This window comes from Monodelphis domestica, chromosome 3, assembly GCF_027887165.1.
Source record: "Monodelphis domestica isolate mMonDom1 chromosome 3, mMonDom1.pri, whole genome shotgun sequence".
Lineage (NCBI taxonomy): Eukaryota > Metazoa > Chordata > Mammalia > Didelphimorphia > Didelphidae > Monodelphis > Monodelphis domestica.
This window is the reverse complement of record NC_077229.1, coordinates 9,788,169-9,806,519: the sequence shown is the minus strand read 5'-3', so window position 1 is coordinate 9,806,519 and position 18,351 is coordinate 9,788,169. Positions and strand designations below refer to the sequence as shown.

At 37.9% G+C, this 18,351-nt stretch overlaps 1 protein-coding gene across 4 annotated transcripts in view; it reads left to right on the top strand.

Moving 5' to 3' along the window:
• Positions 1-10,396, top strand: part of LOC100618223 (zinc finger protein OZF-like) — a 28,733-nt gene extending 18,337 nt beyond the window's left edge. For 2 of the 4 annotated variants that reach the window (XM_016433038.2, XM_016433039.2), the window contains exon 4: positions 16-8,219. In XM_016433038.2, coding sequence (XP_016288524.1) covers positions 16-1,373 — 1,358 coding nt within the window. In that variant the 3' untranslated portion in view covers positions 1,374-8,219. Of the gene's footprint in view, positions 1-15; positions 8,220-8,548; positions 8,672-9,356 lie in introns of those variants that run through there. The other 2 variants (XM_016433040.2, XM_056820512.1) reach the window with 2 other exon arrangements.
• Positions 10,397-18,351: the final 7,955 nt, after the last annotated feature.

Below are 18,351 nucleotides of genomic sequence, written 5' to 3'. Positions count from 1 at the left end.
GTTTGTTTCTTTTAGAAGGAGAGATCAGACCTGAAATGAAGGTGAATCCAACAGAGGTGAGCTTTTCTTTGGAAGAAATGAACCTACAGTGTTTCATGAGTGATTGTCCCAACTTTGCTTTTAGAGAATTCTGTGTTGCACCTCAAAATTTATCTCATATTGAACATCAAAGAATGAACACTGAGGAAAAATCTACTGAAAGTTATCGGTGCAGAAAGACTTTTTTACAGAGGGCCAGTCTTGCTAGACATCAGAGAATCCACACTGGGAAGAAATCTTATGAATGCAATCAGTTTGGAAGAACATTCAGTTATACTTCTAGACTTGCTGTACATGAGAAAGTCCACTCTGGGGAGAAACCTTATGAATGCAAACAGTGTGGAGAGACATTCAGTCGGAGCTCCTGTCTTGCTGTACATCAGAGAATGCACACTGGGGAGAAACCTTATGAATGCAATCAACGTGAAAAAACATTCAGTCAGTGCTCTGGTCTTGCTGCACATCAGAGAATTCAGAATGTGCAGAAACCTCATGAATGCAAGCAGTGTGGAAAAACATTCAGTCAGAGATCTGGTCTTGCTATACATCGGAGAATCCACACTGGGGAGAAACCTTATGAATGCCACCAATGTGGAAAGTCATTCACAGGGTATTCTAGTCTTGTTAGACATCAGAGAATCCACACTGGGGAGAAACCTTATGAATGCAAGCAGTGTGGAGAGACATTCACTCAGAACTCCCATCTTGCTGTACATCAGAGAATCCATACTGGGGAGAAACCTTATGAATGCAAGCAGTGTGGAAAGACATTCAGTCAGAACTCCCATCTTGCTAGACATCAGAGAATGCATACTGGGGAGAAACCTTATAAGTGTAACCAATGTGGGAAGACATTCAGTAATAGCTCTGGTCTTACTGTACATCAGAGAATCCACACTGGGCAGAAACCTTATGAATGTAACCAATGTGGAAAGACATTCAGTCATTACTCTGGTCTTGCTCTACATCAGAGAATCCATACTGGGGAGAAACCTTATGAATGCAAGCAGTGTGGAAAGACATTCAGTCAGAGCTCCCATCTTGCTAGACATCAGAGAATGCACACTGGAGAGAAACCTTATAAGTGTAACCAATGTGGGAAGACATTCAGTAATAGCTCTGGTCTTACTGTACATCAGAGAATCCACACTGGGCAGAAACCTTATGAATGTAATCAATGTGGAAAGACATTCAGTCATTACTCTGGTCTTGCTCTACATCAGAGAATCCATACTGGGGAGAAACCTTACGAATGTAACCAATGTGGAAAAACATTCAGGCAGAGCTCCAATCTTGCTGTACATCAGAGAATGCACTCCGGGGAGAAACCTTAAATATATAAGTTATGTGGAAAGATGTTCACATACAGCTCCAATCTTGCTATTGTGTGAAGGAAATTTACCCTCCACCCCTTTCTGGGCCAGTATAACTGTTTTGAGCCTGAACTTGACTCAGAGTCTAAGGTTGCATGATGTAAGCCATTGAGTGAAGATAGATTGGCAAAAAGATAAAGGCAGCAATGGAGTTGAGAGATCACAACATGAGGCCAGGGTCATGTTCCTTGTGCTGCTCCATGGACTGTCCCCCTTGCCAGTTCAGGCAAAATAGAAAGCCACAGTTGCTTCCTGAGATGAGGTTTGTGAGTTAGTGGGAGGAGAAAAGGTTTGATAAAATGAGGCAAGAGTGGATATCCAAGCTCTTCTCTTTAAGTTTGCTGGCTGGACTTACCTGTGAGCATGGGCTAGGGTGCCCTAATGGTTGCCACAGAATAAATGGAGCAGTATGGAAAGTCTATCCTATTTTTCCATCTTTTCCTCCTGGTACCTTAATTTAAATAAAACTGATTTAGGGCCAGTCTCATAATTTTCCTTCTACTATACATCACACCACAGACATTCACATTGATTTCTCACCTTGCCCAAAATTAGACAGTTCAATCTACTGTGCCATAATCCCCTAAGATGAGGTCCAAATGATTTAAGCATAAAGTGTGATCCCTTAAGATAATTAAGGAAGTACAGAACAGTTTAAGTTTCAGATCAATTTTTTGATAAAGGAAGAATTTCTGAACAAATAAGAAATAGATAACATTATGATGCTTAAAATAGGTAATTATATTAAATTCAAAACTTTATATAATCAAAACTAATGTAACCAAGATTAAAATTGGAAACAAGAAGTTATTTCATTTATAATTAAATATTTCAGTTTTTAAAACTTCTAACCCTATTCTTCAATGCATTAATTTATCATTTCAGAGTATCTGGATCCAAAGAGGAGTTAATTTAGGAAGGGAATGATATCTTTGCTCTAAAGAAGTTATTTAGATTAGCATCATTTCCTTTAAAAATTTTTCCCAATAATTCCTAGGAAGCAAAAGTTAAAAGAAAAAAGATATTGTGGATTTCAAATATAAAATGAAATTATTGGCATCCCAATGACTTCTATTCTGTTGAATGCATTGTCAAAATAACTATTTTACATAGAAAATCACCATGCATCTATCAGCTTGACACTCTGGACTAATTATACCAAGAGACCAGTATAACTGATACAATTACACTTATTTATATAATTTTTAAACCTATCACTTATCAAATCTTAAGCCTGTTTTACAATAAGGTCTGTCCTACATATGTGGCAAAAATTCATCACACAAGTTAAGAACTTCAAGCTAAATAGGTTTATTGGGAGGAGGGTAGACTCCCAATAAAGCCAGACCCTGGTCAAATCAAGAGTAGAGTCCCTGAGCCTTAGGAGATAGCTTTTTTATGCCAAATCTGATGGCACTGACAGAAAATACAGTCACAATGAAAATAGAATGAATGCAAAATCCTTCATATGGGCATCTTAATTGATTACATAAGTGCTTATTAATTTGGTAAGTGTAAAAATGATCAGTATGGGTTGTAACTGTGCAGTACTCAGTCAGGGTCTTGGTGTTTTTACTGATGATTATGGTTGAATAATAGGAGTTAAGCATTTTGGTTAACTGATATGTGAAAACAAGAGTATCCCTCCACTTCCTGTGTGACTTGTTCTACAAATGAGATCATCCTTCCTCTTTTTTGTCTGACCATCTTGTTATACACCCAAGGTGGATATGGTAGGATTTATGGAATCTCTTGGGTTATAAGCTTTAGGTCTGGTTGTAAACAAATTTTGATAGTACCCCAAACTAATCCTTTTAGCTAATGGTTATAATTTTTATAAAGCAAACTATTATTTGACTGAACTCAAAACTCTTGATTGTGTTACAAAAATAATCATGAAGGCCAATACATAAGACAGGGGGTTGGTTTTATGAGGGGGAATAAAAAATAGAATATTGGCTAATTTCATTGTTCAAAAAAGGAAAGAACATTCAATTGCCTATATCAAAAATGAAAAGGATAAATATATCTCCAATGAAAAGGAAATAGAAGCAATCACTAGGAACTGTTTGCCCATTATATGACAATACATCTGACAATAATGGATGAATATTTACAAAAATATAAACGTCCCAGCTTAATATAAGAGGAAATAGAATACGTAAATAATCCTGTCTCAGAAAAAAAGAAATTGAACAGACCATCAATGAATTCCCTAAGAAAAAAATCTCCAGGTCCAGGTGGATTCACAAGTGAATTCTATCAGACATTTAAAGAACAATCCCAATACTATATAAACTATTTGGTAAAATAAGCATAGAAGGAGTCCTGTAAGATCCTAAGCTAGGAAGACCAAAAACAAAATTATAGAGCAGTTTCCTTAATGACTGTCAATGCTGAAACCTTAAATAAATACTAGCAAAGAAACTACAGCAATCTATCATAAGGATTATTCTATATGACCAGGTGGGATTTATATATACTGGGAATGCTAGACTGGTTTTATATTAGGAAAACTATACGCATAATTGACCATATCAATAATAAAACTGAAGATAGGATGAACTGTCCCCCTTTCTATTTTTAAATAAATCAAGAGCTTAAAGTATCCCCATTTGACACTAAAAGTTCTCAAATCACTTACTAGAGTAAGCTCACACATCCAAAGGTCACTGCTCCCTGTTCCTGTTGCTTTATGCAAATGAAAGAGGAAAAGAGACAGGGCAATCTGTGCTCTAAGGACACGTTTGTTTTCTCTACTGGACTTTTCATATCAAAATCTCCCATTATTTATAAGTCAATCAATCAACAATTGTTCAACTTAGTAAGTGACATCTGTGTGTCAAGCACTATACTTAACGCTGCATATACAGGCACAAGTTATCAAACAAACCTTGCTTCCAAGACATTCAGCCTGTGTTTAGTGAACATTTGCTCTATGATAGGCACTATATTCAGTACAAGGGATGCAAAGGAAGGGAAAAAGAAAAGCAGACCCTGCCTTCAGGAAGCACAGAATCTACGAGGGATGTACACTAATGTATGTGCATCATAAATACAAAGTGCAGATATACAACTAACACTTGTTAAAGAAAGTTTTTTTCTTTTTTGCTTAGAAACAACATAGGAGCAAGGAGTATTTTGAGTCCTCTACCATTACCAGTAAATCAAGAGATAGGGGAGAAAGTGTACCTAGCACTAGACAGGTTAGCAAAAGAAGCAATGCTGCCAACAATGAGCCATGTCTTGGGGAAGGCTAGAAAAGAAAGTGGATGAGAGAAGTCAGATTAAGATGAAAAGAAATTTATTATGGGGCAGGAATTTCAGAGAGCACAATGATAGTTTGGATTGGATAGCTGCTATTCAGAGACCTTTAAACTAAAATTTTTTGGACCCAATAGGAATTAAATTTTAATGGTTTGACTAGGATATATGAAAATTATAAATAATAATAATAATAATAATAATAAATAACCACCCAAATGGTGGTTGCCAATTTAAAGTATTATTTAAAGTATTGCTCAAAGTTGAAATGAATTAATAGCTTTTATTTACAAAAGAGGTGGAAAAAGTGAAAGTAGAGAAATACAAAAAGGTAGAGAAGACATTTAGCCTATTTAAATACTGCATTAAATAACAGTGTTTTTGCAGAAACTAAACCACTACAACAAAGATGAGAAGGAAAACAACAAACTGGAAAAATGTTTACATCAAGTGTCTTTGACAAAGTCCTCCTTTCTTATACATATGGTGAAATGAGTTAAATTTATGACAATACAAATGATTTCTCAATTCATAAATGGTCAAATGATATGAACATAGCTTTAGATGAAGGAACTTCAGTTACCTAAAGTCGTGTTAAAAATATACCCAAATCAGAGGGCAGCTGGGTAGCTTAGTGGATTGAGAGTCAAGCCTAGAGACGGGAGGTCCTAGATTCAAATCTGGCCTCAGACACTTCCCTGTTTTGTGACCCTGGGCAAGTCACTTGACCCCCATTGCCTAGCCCTTATCACTCTTCTGCCTTGGAACCAATACACAGTATTGATTCCAAGATGGAAAGTAATGGTTTCAAAAAAATACAGACCCAATCTATTGACTAGGAAAATACAAAATAGAATAATTATGTGGGACCACCTCACACCTATCAGATTGACTAATATGACAGAAAAAAGAAGTTATAAATGTTGGAGGGAATGTGGGGAAATTATATCCTAATGCACCGTTGGAGATGTTAATTGCTTTTTATCATTCTGAAGAGCCATTTGGTGGCACAACTGAAGGGCTATAAAATGGTGTATACCCTTTGATCCAGCAATAGCACTACTGAGGCTACATCCCAAGGCGATCCAAAAAAAGGGAAGAGAACCTATTAGTATGAAAATATCTATTCCAGCTCTTTTTGTGGTGACAAAAAATTGGAAACCAAGGGGGTGTCCATCAGTGGGGGAATGGCTGAAAAACTTGTGCTGTACAATTATAATCAAATACTGTCATGTTCTAAGAAATAACCAATAGAAGGATTTCAGAAAAGCGTAGAAAGAATTCTATGATGTGATACAGAGTAAAGGGAGGAGAGGCAAGAGACAATCCTGTACAGGAATAACAATATTGTAGGACGATAAGCTCTAAATGACACAGGTATTCTCAGCAATGCAATGATCACAGACAACTCAAAAGGACTCATCATGAAAAACCTTATATACATCCAGAGATAGAAAGCATGAAATTTGAATGCAAATTGAAGCATATTATTTTTACTTTCTTTTCTTCTTTCAAAATATGTAAAAATGTAAAACACCAAACAAGAAATAGATGAGACTCCATCCCAGTTTATGGATAGAAAATGATAACTCAAACAAATTAAATCCACAACAGTATAACTTAAGTGGAGCTTGCTCAAAAAATACTCAGGGTACAACTGCCCCTCCACGTGGGGCAGAAGGTGGTGCCTCTTAAACTCTGTAGATTTTGTTGATATTAATTAACCCTTTTCAGTTGTGTCTGCCCTCCAAATAGTAGCAAAGACAAAGAAATGGATTTTTTAAAAATACAGTACCTTTGTGACTGATTATACCTTCTGTTGATAATGAATTCTTCCTTTTTACACAAAAATCTAGTCCTTTTTTCTCTCTTAAGATATGGCAACTTCCTGTAGTCCTGACTTATAATGGGTAAATACAACATGACTGCAATTTTTCCCCTACAGATTTGCAGGACAGAAATTTAATTGTACCCTAATACAAGGACCTGTTATGAATATATTCTTTTATTCAGAAAAGTTATACACATAGTTTTTGATATTTTGATTTTTAATTTTGATTTTTTTTTCTCTCAAAGTCTAATTTTTCTTCAATTTATTTTTTCCATTATGTTTTTGAGTTTTTTTTGATAATTGACTCATACAACCCAGAACTCAACCACTTTGAGCTAATTCAGATGTTGACAGACACCCTTTTCAGGGGGGATTGTATTATATTTTTATAAAAAATCCAAGATTTAAAATTTTGTTGAGAAGAATTTCAGGAAAAGAAGTTTGCTAACTCCTTGAATCTAGAGAATGAACTCTTTGAAGAAAGATGCTTGCAGAAACCTACACTGCATCAAGAAGATCAGAATGAATTTTGGGTACAATTGATTGAACAAAAGGGGATTGAACATTTATTGTAAATGTATACTTTTTTGCCAAAGGGGACTGCCCCCTAATTTGGCTTTTGTCAATGTGCCTAGAAAAACATTGGTTTTACTTTCTCTTTTTCTATTTCTCATTTCTCTCTATTGTAATTTCCTCTTAGAAAGTAAAATATTGTATACATCTGTAGTTGGAAGTTTTTATGGGTAAAAGATGATTCTGTTAAATGATCAATGGGGAGACTAGTCTCCCAATGATCATCAGGGGGGATTGCGAAGATTGGATTTGGCTATCTCCTGATTGTAACAATGAAGGTACTTAGCTATTCCTTTATTGGGAAGATTGTATTGTAATCCCCAGTCTATTTTTAGATTTTAATCTCCAAAAGTGTTAACTCAGTATTTAAAGTAGATCTACCCATTTTAACTACAAAAAGGTGAATTAACTACAAAAGGTGCAAACTAACTACAAAAGGTTTGATCTAACAAAAAAAGGTATAATCTAACCAAAAAAGGTGTGAACACCCATTTCATATATTGAGTGGGCAGTCCTGGAGAGGAGTATCTGCTGTGATTGGTAGATGTGAAATTTAGGGGAGGTGACACAAGAGAAAAAGATCTTTTAATAGAGGACCACAGAGGCCAGGGAATAGATGAGGAACTCTGACTCAGAGTTGGACTGGAGGATTAGTCTTTTGAATTTGGAGTAAAGAAGAGTCACTCAGAGGAGAGACTCGAAGACAGACACTCAGACTTGGAGTGAAGACACTTGGCTTTGGAACTGGACCCCTAGAGGAGCTCATGCAGGAGACCTCAGACTGCTTTCCTTTTAGTCAGTCACTATGGTGAGTGAAAGTCTGACTTAGTTTCCCTGCCTTTCTTGAGGTGTGAACCTTCAAGAAAGGGCCATCATCTTGAGACTCTTTTACCTGATTAAAGCCTTAACATTTCTACCTGTCTCTCTCTCTGTCCCTCTCTCTCTCTCTCTTTCTCTCTCTCTGTCTGTCTCTCTGTCTCTCCCTCCTTTTATCTTATTCCTTAATATCTTCTCTCTATTGTAAAAATAAACTATCATAAATTCCATTTATTGAATAATTAATTTTGGGATTTAGAAATTAAATCCCTGGTGACCACCAAATTATATATTCAGTCAAAACAATAAAAATTTAACAATGATAACCTATGTACACTCTATCAAATTATTTACTCTCTCAGGGAAAGGGGAGGGGAAGAAGGAAGAGGAAGAACTGGGAAAAAAGTTAGAAAATCAATGTTAAATATTGTTTTTACTATAATTGATAAAAATATTACTAAACAGAAAAAATACATTAAAGACTTTGAAGGCTTGAAAAGAAGAGAAATTAAATCCTTTGAATGTTCTAGTATTGATGTTCATTGAAATAGGATCTGAGTTATTTTAGAGGATAACTTTCTGGACCAACATCATCCAATATAAGTGTTTCCCTGGTTCATGTTTATTTTCTGTTTTCCTGTTAATGGCATAGATCTGCTCTTCTGGGTGCAGTGAGAGCGGTTACCCAGGATACAAGAAGACAATGAAGGAGGGATGCTGTCTGCTGCTTCAGCTGCACCCAGTGTCCAGAGGGAGGGATTTCCAATCGAGTCAGTAAATGTCCCCAAGGAGCTTCCCTCGTGCCCCATCTGGTACAGGACAGTTTGGGGACAGGTTCCTGGAGTGATATGTGGCCCCCAGAGACTTCTCTGTCCAAGTAACGGGGTGCCCATCCCCAAGGACAGTCAGGGTAAATGGGTAAGGTGAGGCCAAGTAGATGGGAGCAGTAGTACACAGCCAGGCAATGACACTTATAATCACAACTTCATTTAAAAAATAATCAAGCCGTTAAAGAAGTCAAAACTATTAATAAGCACATGAAAAAGTGTTCTAGATCTCATAATCAGAGAGATACAAATCAAAACAACTCTGAGGTATCACCTCACACCAAGCAGATTGACTAACATGATAGCAAAGGAAAGTAATGAATGCTGGAGGGGATGTGGCAAAGTTGGAACATTAATTCATTGCTGGTGGAGTCGTGAACTGATCCAACCATTCTGAAGGGCAATTTGGAACTATGCCCAAAGGGCGATAAAAGACTGTCTACCCTTTGATCCAGTCATAGCATTGCTGGGTTTGTACACCAAAGAGATAAGGAAAAAGACTTGTACAAGAATATTCATAGCTGCACTCTTTGTGGTGGCCAAAAATTGGAAAATGAGGGGATGCCCTTCAATTGGGGAAAGGCTGAACAAATTGTGGTATATGTTGGTGATGGAATACTATTGTGCTCAAAGGAATAAAGTGGAGGAGACTGGGACAACCTCCAGGAACTGATGCAGAGTGAAAGGAGCAGAACCAGGAAAACATTGTACACAGAGACTGAAAACTGGTACAATGGAATGTAATGGACTTCTCCATTAGTGGCAATGCAGTGATCCAGAACAACTCAGAGGGATCTATGAGAAAGAGCACTATCCACATTCAAGGAAACACTGTAGGAGCAGAAACACAGAAGAAAAACAACTGCTTGATTACATGGGTCAAGGGAATATGATTGGGGATGTAGACTCTAAATGAACATCTTAGTGCAAACACCAACAACATGGAAATGGGTTCTGATCAAGGACACATGCAATACCCAGAGGAAGAGTGTATCAGCTACAGGAGGGAGTGGGGGTAGGAGGGGAGGGAAATAACATGAATCATATAACCATAGAAAAACATTCTAAGTTAATTAATTAAATAAAAATTTCCAAATGAAAAAAGAAAAAAGCAGCCCATCTTCCTCACTGTCTTTGGGCTCCCTCTTTGGGCCAATTGCTCTTGGTGGGATGTCAGAAGAAAGCTGCTCTGATCACCCTCAAGCTCAGGACAGGGAGGGATTTCTCCTCAACCCACCTACCTAATAGCTTTCCTGACATCTTTCTGAATTAACCACTGCTATTCTAACATGCAGTCATATCTAACCATGTTGGCCTAGGCTGAGGGTGATGCTATCTCTGCCCTCAGTCAGTGGAGAGAATAACTCTGTCTGGCAAGGTCTGCAAAATCCTTGCAAACCATTCCATCCATCATCACAGAGACTCTATTCTGCATAATTGAGTTACCTTGACCACTAGATTGTACTGGCCTAAGACTGAGAGGATAACCATCTTTACTATCAGTCTCACAGGGTAAGTATCATGATCACCTGTCTGTATTAACATGCCAGGATCTCACTCCCTTTTTTTTTATAACCCTTACCTTCTGTTTTGGAGTCAATACTGTGTATTGGCTCCAAGGCAGAAGAGTGGTAAGGGCTAGGCAATGGGGGTCAAGTGACTTGCCCAGAGTCACACAGTGTAAACCTCAAAATTCCTTAGACTTATAAATGTTGGAAATTTCACCATTGGGATATTTCATACTTGGAAAATTTCTTACTGATAGTCTATTGGAATGGGAACCCCATTGGCATGGGAGGTTCCTTCTCTTCCCTTCTTAAGATTACTTTAGGACAGAAACCTTTTGCTGAACAATGGAAAGGACTTTGACCTATGCTTAAGCATAGAACAGGAATTTCTTTGAGTCATGATTGATTTTAGAATTGATACAATGGAGATACTTGGAATCAATCTCCACCCTATTCAGTCCTAACAGGATTGAGTAAGGGCTGCAGCCTAGATCAAAATTTAATTATTCCAATCTCTACCCTACTCAGGTTAACAGGATTTAGAAAGGGCTGTAGCAAAGGAGCAAAGATTTAATCATTTGAAATTATGACCTTCAACAGACATGTGCAAAGCCTCTGGGCAGTCCTGGGTTAAGCTAGAGCCTCCATTGGCACAGGGAAATTGATGGACAGTGATTGGTAGATGTGAGAACTGAGGGGAGGCAACTTGGATGGTTTCCTTAAAGATCAGGGGTGGTTGAGGAGTTGGTCGGGAGTGGTGGCAGTGTACTCTGAGAAGCTTGCTCTGAAGGAAGCTGAAGGTGGGGGCCTCTGAGACTGTTTCTCCATTTTGGTCACGTGAGTAATAGGGACTGATCTCCTTTCTTTGCCCCAGCTATCTAAAGGCTTGGGCCTTTTGGCCCAGCCTAAACAGAAGGGGTATTTAAGCCCTATTCATTTCTCTCCCTTTTTCTCTCTCTCTCTCTCTAATTCCTTTCTTCCTCCTATTGTAATTAAACTCCATAAAAGATTGACTGCAAACTTGAGTTTTCATTTAGGAATTACATAGCTGAATTCCTTGGCGACCATAAATTAATATATATCAGTCTTTTAAAGTGATTCCCTTGTAACAACAGCTGGGAAGTGTCTGAGGTCAGATTTGAACCTAGGACATCCTGTCTCTAGGGCTGGTTCTCAATTCACTGAGCTACCCAGCTGCCCCCAATCTCCTGCCCTTTTAACAAATTTCAGAGGAGAAAAGGGGTACTGTGAATCTTAAAAATTACTCAGACTCTACTTTAGAAGATTTGATTTAGCTATTCCCTTATTGTAACAATGGAGATACTTGAATCAGGAATGTATTGTGAACTTGGAAATTATTCCACCCTACTTAGACAGTGCCTTAGGGGAAGAAAAAGTTGTAAACTCCTGATTGAGCAATGAAAGTCCCTAACTCATACTCTATAGTAAAGCTAGAACCTTAAGATAGGTCTATTTTTAGATCTAATACAAAAAGGTGCTAAGTACCCGTAAAGGTTAAATTAGTACCTAAAAGGGTCAATTAACTTACAAAAGGCAAACTTAACAAAGAGTTGTGAAGTACTCAGAAGATTTAATCTAACTAGAGAAGGTGAGAACCAAAGAAGGTGAGAACTAAGAATGGGCAGTCCTGGAAAAAAGCATCTACTGTGATTGGTAGGTGTGAAAATTTAGGGGAGGTGACATAAGAGAAATATTTCTTTAAAAGGAAGGGGAGAAAAAAAGTCAGGAGGAAAATTGAGTTCGGAATTGAGTTCAGAGTGGAATTGGATTCTGAACTCCATTCAGGAGATTCAGTGGAGGACTGGAACTTGCTTGGAAATGGTCTTGTGCTGAGTGATAAGACTGACTTCCTCTCTCTTAGGCTCAGGGAGGCCACTTTGGCCAAGGTCTTTAACTACTTCTTGTCTCAGCCTGAGCCAGAGGAGTTTAAATTAATTCTCTCTGTCTCTGTCTCTCTGTCTCTGTCTCTCTGTCTGTCTGTCTTTCTCTCTTTTTCTCTCTCTTTCTCCTTCGCTTAATTCCTTCATTTATATTAATTAAAATCTCCATAAATCCCCAGCTGACTTGGGCATTTTTCATATTTGGGAATTTCCCATGGTGACCACTTATTTTAGATTTTAAGTCAAAACACTAAAAATTATCCTTACAGTTTTGGCATTTACAGTTTATGCACTCTTGATGGTGGGAACAGAGGAATGGCAGCATGTGACAGATAGTAAGTCCACACTGTACTCCAGGGTCACAGATATATCCCCCTGACCTCCCAAGTTGTTTAGGTATAAAACAATATATCACTATAAACATTTTTCACTACACTAAGGAAGAATTTGATTGGAGACATTATTTTAAATGTTGAATGACTTTGTTTCAATGCTCCATCTACTCTACTATCTTGGCCTGGCCTCAACACTTATAATAGGCAGAGAGACATAGAGACACACACAGAGAGGGACAGAGGCTGTGTCTCTCAGGGAGTGGGGATAGAGTGTCAGGATATCTTGGTTCAACCCAGCTAAGATGTCACACATGAGTGATGACAGGAGTCAGAGCAGACACAGTCAGCTGGGCTGATTTCCCACTGACATCACCAACCTCCTGATGCCCTCATTAACAGGTGAAGAACAGTCCCATAGTGCCCCCTGCCAACCACAAGCCTCACACCAATCCCATCTTTGTAAGCAAGCCTCAGGGACATCACAAGCAGAACAAGATGATGATGACTTATATGAATTTATTTTGTATCCTGCAGCTTTGCTAAAGTTGTTGATTATTTCAATTAGCTTTTTAGTTGATTCTCTAGGATTCTTTAAGTAGACCATTATGTCATTCGCAAAGAGTGATAGCTTGGTCTCCTCATTGCCAATTTTAATTCCCTCAATTTATTTTTCTTCTCTAATTGCTACTGCTAGTGTTTCTAGTACAATGTTAAGTAATAAATGTGATAATGGGCATCCTGTTTCACTCCTGATCTTCTTGGGAATGCATCTAGTTTATCCCCATTGCATTTGATGTTGGCTGATTGTTTTAGATAGATACTGTTTATTATTTTTTAAAAAGGCCCTTCTATTCCTTTACTTTCTAGTGTTTTCAGTAGGAATGAGTGTTGTATTTTGTCAAAGGCTTTTTCTGTGTCTATTGAGATAATCATGTGATTTTTGTTGGTTTGCTTGTTGATACGGTCAATTATGTGGATAGTTTTCCTGATATTGAACCATCCTTGCAGTCCTGGTATAAATCCCACCTGATCATAGTAAATAACCCTCGTGATGATTTGCTGGAGTCTTTTTGCTAGTATCCTGTTTAAGATTTATGCATCTATGTTCATTAAGGAGATTGGTCTGTAGTTTTCTTTCTCTGTTTTTGACCTGCCTAGCTTTGGGATCAGTACCAGATTTGTGTTGTAAAATGAATTTGGTAGAACTCCCTCTTTGCTTATTATGTCAAATAGTTTGTATAGTATTGGGATTACCTGTTCTTTGATAGAATTCACTTGTGAATCCATAAGACCCTGGGGATTTTTTCTTGGGGAGTTTTTTGATGACCTGTTCAATTTCTTTTTCTGATATGGGATTATTTAAGAATTCTATTTCTTCTTCTGTTAATCTAGGCAATTTATATTTTTGTAAATATTCATCCATATCACCTAGATTGACATATTTATTGCCATATAATTGGGCAAAATAGTTTTTAATGATTGCCTTAATTTACTCTTCATTGGAGGCGAGTTATCCCTTTTCATCTATGATACTGTTAATTTGCTTTTCTTCTTTCCTTTTTTTATTAGACTGACCAGTACTTTGTCTATTTTGTTTGTTTTTTCAAAATACAGGTTCCTAATCTTATTCATTAGTTCAAGAGTTCTATCACTTTTGATTTTATTAATTTCTCCCTTCATTTTTAGGATCTCTAATTTGGTTTTCTTATAGGGGGGTTTAATTTGTTCACCATCAAGTTTTTTGATTTGCATGTTCAGTTTATTGACCTCTGTCCTCCCTAATTTGTTAATATATGAACTCAAGGATATAAATTTTCCCCTGAGAACTACTTTGTCTGTATCTCATAGAGTTTGAAAGGATGTCTCATCATTGTCATTTTCTTCAATGAAATTATTAATTGTTTCTATAATTTGTTCTCTGACTCATAGATTTTGGAGAATCATATTATTTAATTTCCAATCACTTGTTGATTTGGCTCTCCATGTACCCTTACTGATCATAATTTTTATTGCCTTATGATCTGAAAAGTTGCATTTATTATTTCTGCTTCTCTGCAGTTGTATGCCATGTTTTTATGACCTAGTATATGGTCAATCTTTGTGAATGTGCCATGTGCTGCTGAAAAGAAGGTGTATTCCTTTTTGTCCCTATTTATTTTTCTCCATATATCTATTAACTATATTTTTTCTAAGATTTTGTTCACCACTTTTTCCTCTTTCTTATTTATTTTTTGATTTGATTTATCTAAATTTGATAGTTGTTATTCCCTTCCCAATATAATTCTACTGTATCCAAGAATAATACAGGGGAAAGGTTTAGGGATTCTGGGAGTTTTAAAGAAGTATCTCCAGTTGGAGTACATACTATTATTGCTCTCAATTTACAAAGAAGATCCCTACCCACTAGATTAATTGGGCAATTTGGCATTAAAAGAAGAGTGTTCTACCATTAGAGGTCCAAGTGGTTCTAGCTTTTTGACTTTTTGAGATCTTCCTATCACACCTACAACTTGTATTGAACCCACTGCTTTGCACTCCTCAGGGGATTTCTGCAACACAGATTGGGCAGCACCTGTGTCTAAGTTTATGTCTAACCATAAACTTGTGTTACATTTTTTAGGGTTCTATGGGGTTCTATGTTATTTTCTGGAGAATGAACAGGTATCCCAGGAGCTAATACACTAGTGTGACAGAAGCTGGCACTGGAGAAAAAAGTGCCAGGCTGAAGAGCATGTGAAATTGATTACCTCGACAGAGGAGGGGCCCCAGGAGTGGAATCCGGAGGAGGAGAAGACTCTGGCTGGGAGAGCAGTGAGGGTCTCTCGGTCTTCAGAAGCCAAAGAGAGAGGTTGGGGAAAAGACTTTCTCCTGAGATTTACCCATTTTTCCTGCTGGTGACTGGAAATCTTTCCCTCCAACTCTTCTTAATTGAAGGGACTTCTGAAGAGAAACCTGAGCAGACTTTACCTCAGCCCCTGTTGCCCAGGGGTGAGTCAACCTGACTTCTTCAGGGGACTCAGACTGTGAAGGCCTGAGTTCCCCCTACAAACTCGAGGAGGGAGCACAAAGGGTTTAGAGAGACACGGGGACCCCCTTTCCCCACCCCACTTTACCATTCATTCCATGCCAGTTATTTTTTGTATTACCCTGTTTGAGTTGACATTAAAATAGTTATCTTTTCCCCTAGCTGTGAACAAGTGTGAGTGAACAGATGAAGGGGAGACCCTTTGGTCTCCAGTAGTAGAGAGGGGACAAGAGGGACGAGAGCAAATCTTGGAGAGCAGCCTTAGCTAAGGAAGGAAGGCAGATGGGGGAAAATCTTCAAACCCCTTCTCCTCTCTCTGAGCCAATCCTAAACATCAGCTGTCTCCCCTGAAAACTGCTTTGAGAAGGGAGGTCTCCACTCTTTCCCCTATAATGTAATAGGCAATTTTCAGATAAATCAAAACTATCAATAAGCACATGAAAAACTGTTCTAAATCTCTTATAATCAGAGAAATGAAAATTATAACTACTCTGAGGTACCCCCTCATATCTAGCAGATTGGCTAATACGACAGCAAAGGAAAATAATAAATGTTGGAGGGAGTGTGGTAAAATTGGGACATTAATACATTTCTAGTGGGGTTGTGAATTGTTCCAATCATTCTGGAAGTTAATTTGGAACTATGCCCAAAGGGCATTTTAAGATTACCTGCCCTTTGATCCAGCCATATCACTGCTGGGTATATACCCCAAAGAGAAAATAAGGGAAAAGACTTGTACAAAAGCATTCATAGCCATGTTCATTGTGCTGGTAAAAAATTGGAATATGAGAGGATGCCCTTTGATTAGGGAATGGCTAAACAAATTTGGTATCTGTTGGTGATGGAATACTATTGTGTTCATAGGAATAATGAACAAAGGAATTTCATGCTAACTGGAATGACCTCCAGATGCAGAGCAAAAGGAGCAGAACCAGGAGAACATTGTATACAGAGACAGATACACTGTGGTACAATCAAATATAATTGGCTTTTCTACTAGCAGCAATACAATGATCCAGGACAATTCCAAGGAATTTATGAGAAAGAATGATATCCACATTCAGAGAAAGATCTGTGGAAGCAGAAACACAGAAGAGAAACAACTGTTTGATCACATGGGTTGATGGGGATATGATTGGGGATGTAGACTCTAAATGATCAACCTAGTACAAATAATAACAATATGGAAATAGGTATTGATCAATGACACATGTAAAACCCAGTGGAATTGCTCATTGGCTATGAGAGGGATGTGGGAGAGGGGGAGGGAAAGAATATGATTCATGTAACCATGGGAAAATATCCTAAATTAATTAAATGAATGAACTTAAAAGTTTAAAAAATTGTCATTATCATAGTAGTTAGATGAAATCTACATAGACAGAGGGGGTGGGAGGAAGTAAACTATTTAGGGTGATACAAAAATACATTGATGGGTGGGTAAATAAGAGAAATGGGAAGAGAAAGGTAAAATGTGGTAAATTACATCACAAAAAAGAGGTGTAGGATAAAAATCTATTACAAGGGAGGGGAGAATGAGGGTGGTGATGGGTAATACTTAAAATTTATTCTCATTGAAATTGGTCCAGAGAAGGAATAACAGCTAGATTTATTGGGGGTATAGAATCCTGTCTTACTTTATAGAGGAATAGAAAGGGAATAAGAAAGTTAGAAGTGGGGAGGGAAGTAATGGAGGGGTAATTTGGAGAGTGATTTAAAGATCCTAAAGAGAAGTAGGAGGGGAATAATAGGTGGTGGAAGGGAGGAGAGCACTATAAGGGAGGGGGAATGGGAAGAGTGATTAAAAGCAAAACATTGATGTGGAGGGATACATTTTAAATTATTTATTTAGTCAATTTAGAACATTATTCCTTGGTTACAAGAATCATATTCTTTCCCTCCCTTCCCTCCCCCCACCCTTCCCGTAGCTGATGCGCAATTCCTCTGGGTATTACATGTGTCCTTGATCAAAACCTATTTCCATGTTGTTGGTGTTTGTATTAGGATGTTCATTTAGAGTCTTCATCCCCAATCATATCCCCTAGACTCATGTAAACAAGCATTTGTTTTTCTTCTGTGTTTTTACTCCCACAGTTTTTCCTCTGAATGTGGATAGTGTTCTTTCTCGTAGATCCCTTCAGGTTGTTCAGGATCACTGCATTGCCACTAATGGAGAAGTCCATTACATTCGATTGTGCCACGGTGTGTCAGTCTCTATGTACATTGTTCTCCTGGTTCTGCCCTTTTCACTCTGCATCAATTCCTGGAGGTCATTCCAGTTCACATAGAATTCCTCTAGTTCATTATTCCTTTGAGCACAATAGTATTCTATCACCAACATATATCACTGAGCTTGCTATTTCTTGTGTTACATGAAGGCCATTGGGGAGAGTTACTGTTGATGAGGTTCAACAGTTAGGATTGAGGAGCTGCTGAGGGACCAAGCAGCAGAGGCCAGGCCAGAATTGTAGGCAGACGAGCAGGAAGAAAGGAGCCCAGAGAGCCAGCCCAGTGATCCTTGGGGAGAGGACAGAGCCTGGGCCAGACCTGATCTGGAAGGAACCTAAGAGGAATGGACATAAAGTCCAAAGTGGTTCCAGTTGGAGCTCATTCTTCCCAAGGGGTGAGACTGTAATGGGGAGAGAATGAGTCCCTAGGTATTGAGGGGAAATATTTGGAAACTCTTTATTTTCTATATTATCACAATAAATATCATTTTGTAAAGAAGAATTTTGTTCATTCATTCATTCGTTAGATCAATTACAATGATAAGAGACAGAGCAGAATGGGAGCCTGATCTATTATAAATAGAAAAAGGCAAGCACAAAACTAAAGGAAACCCCCAGAAAATAGAGAAAA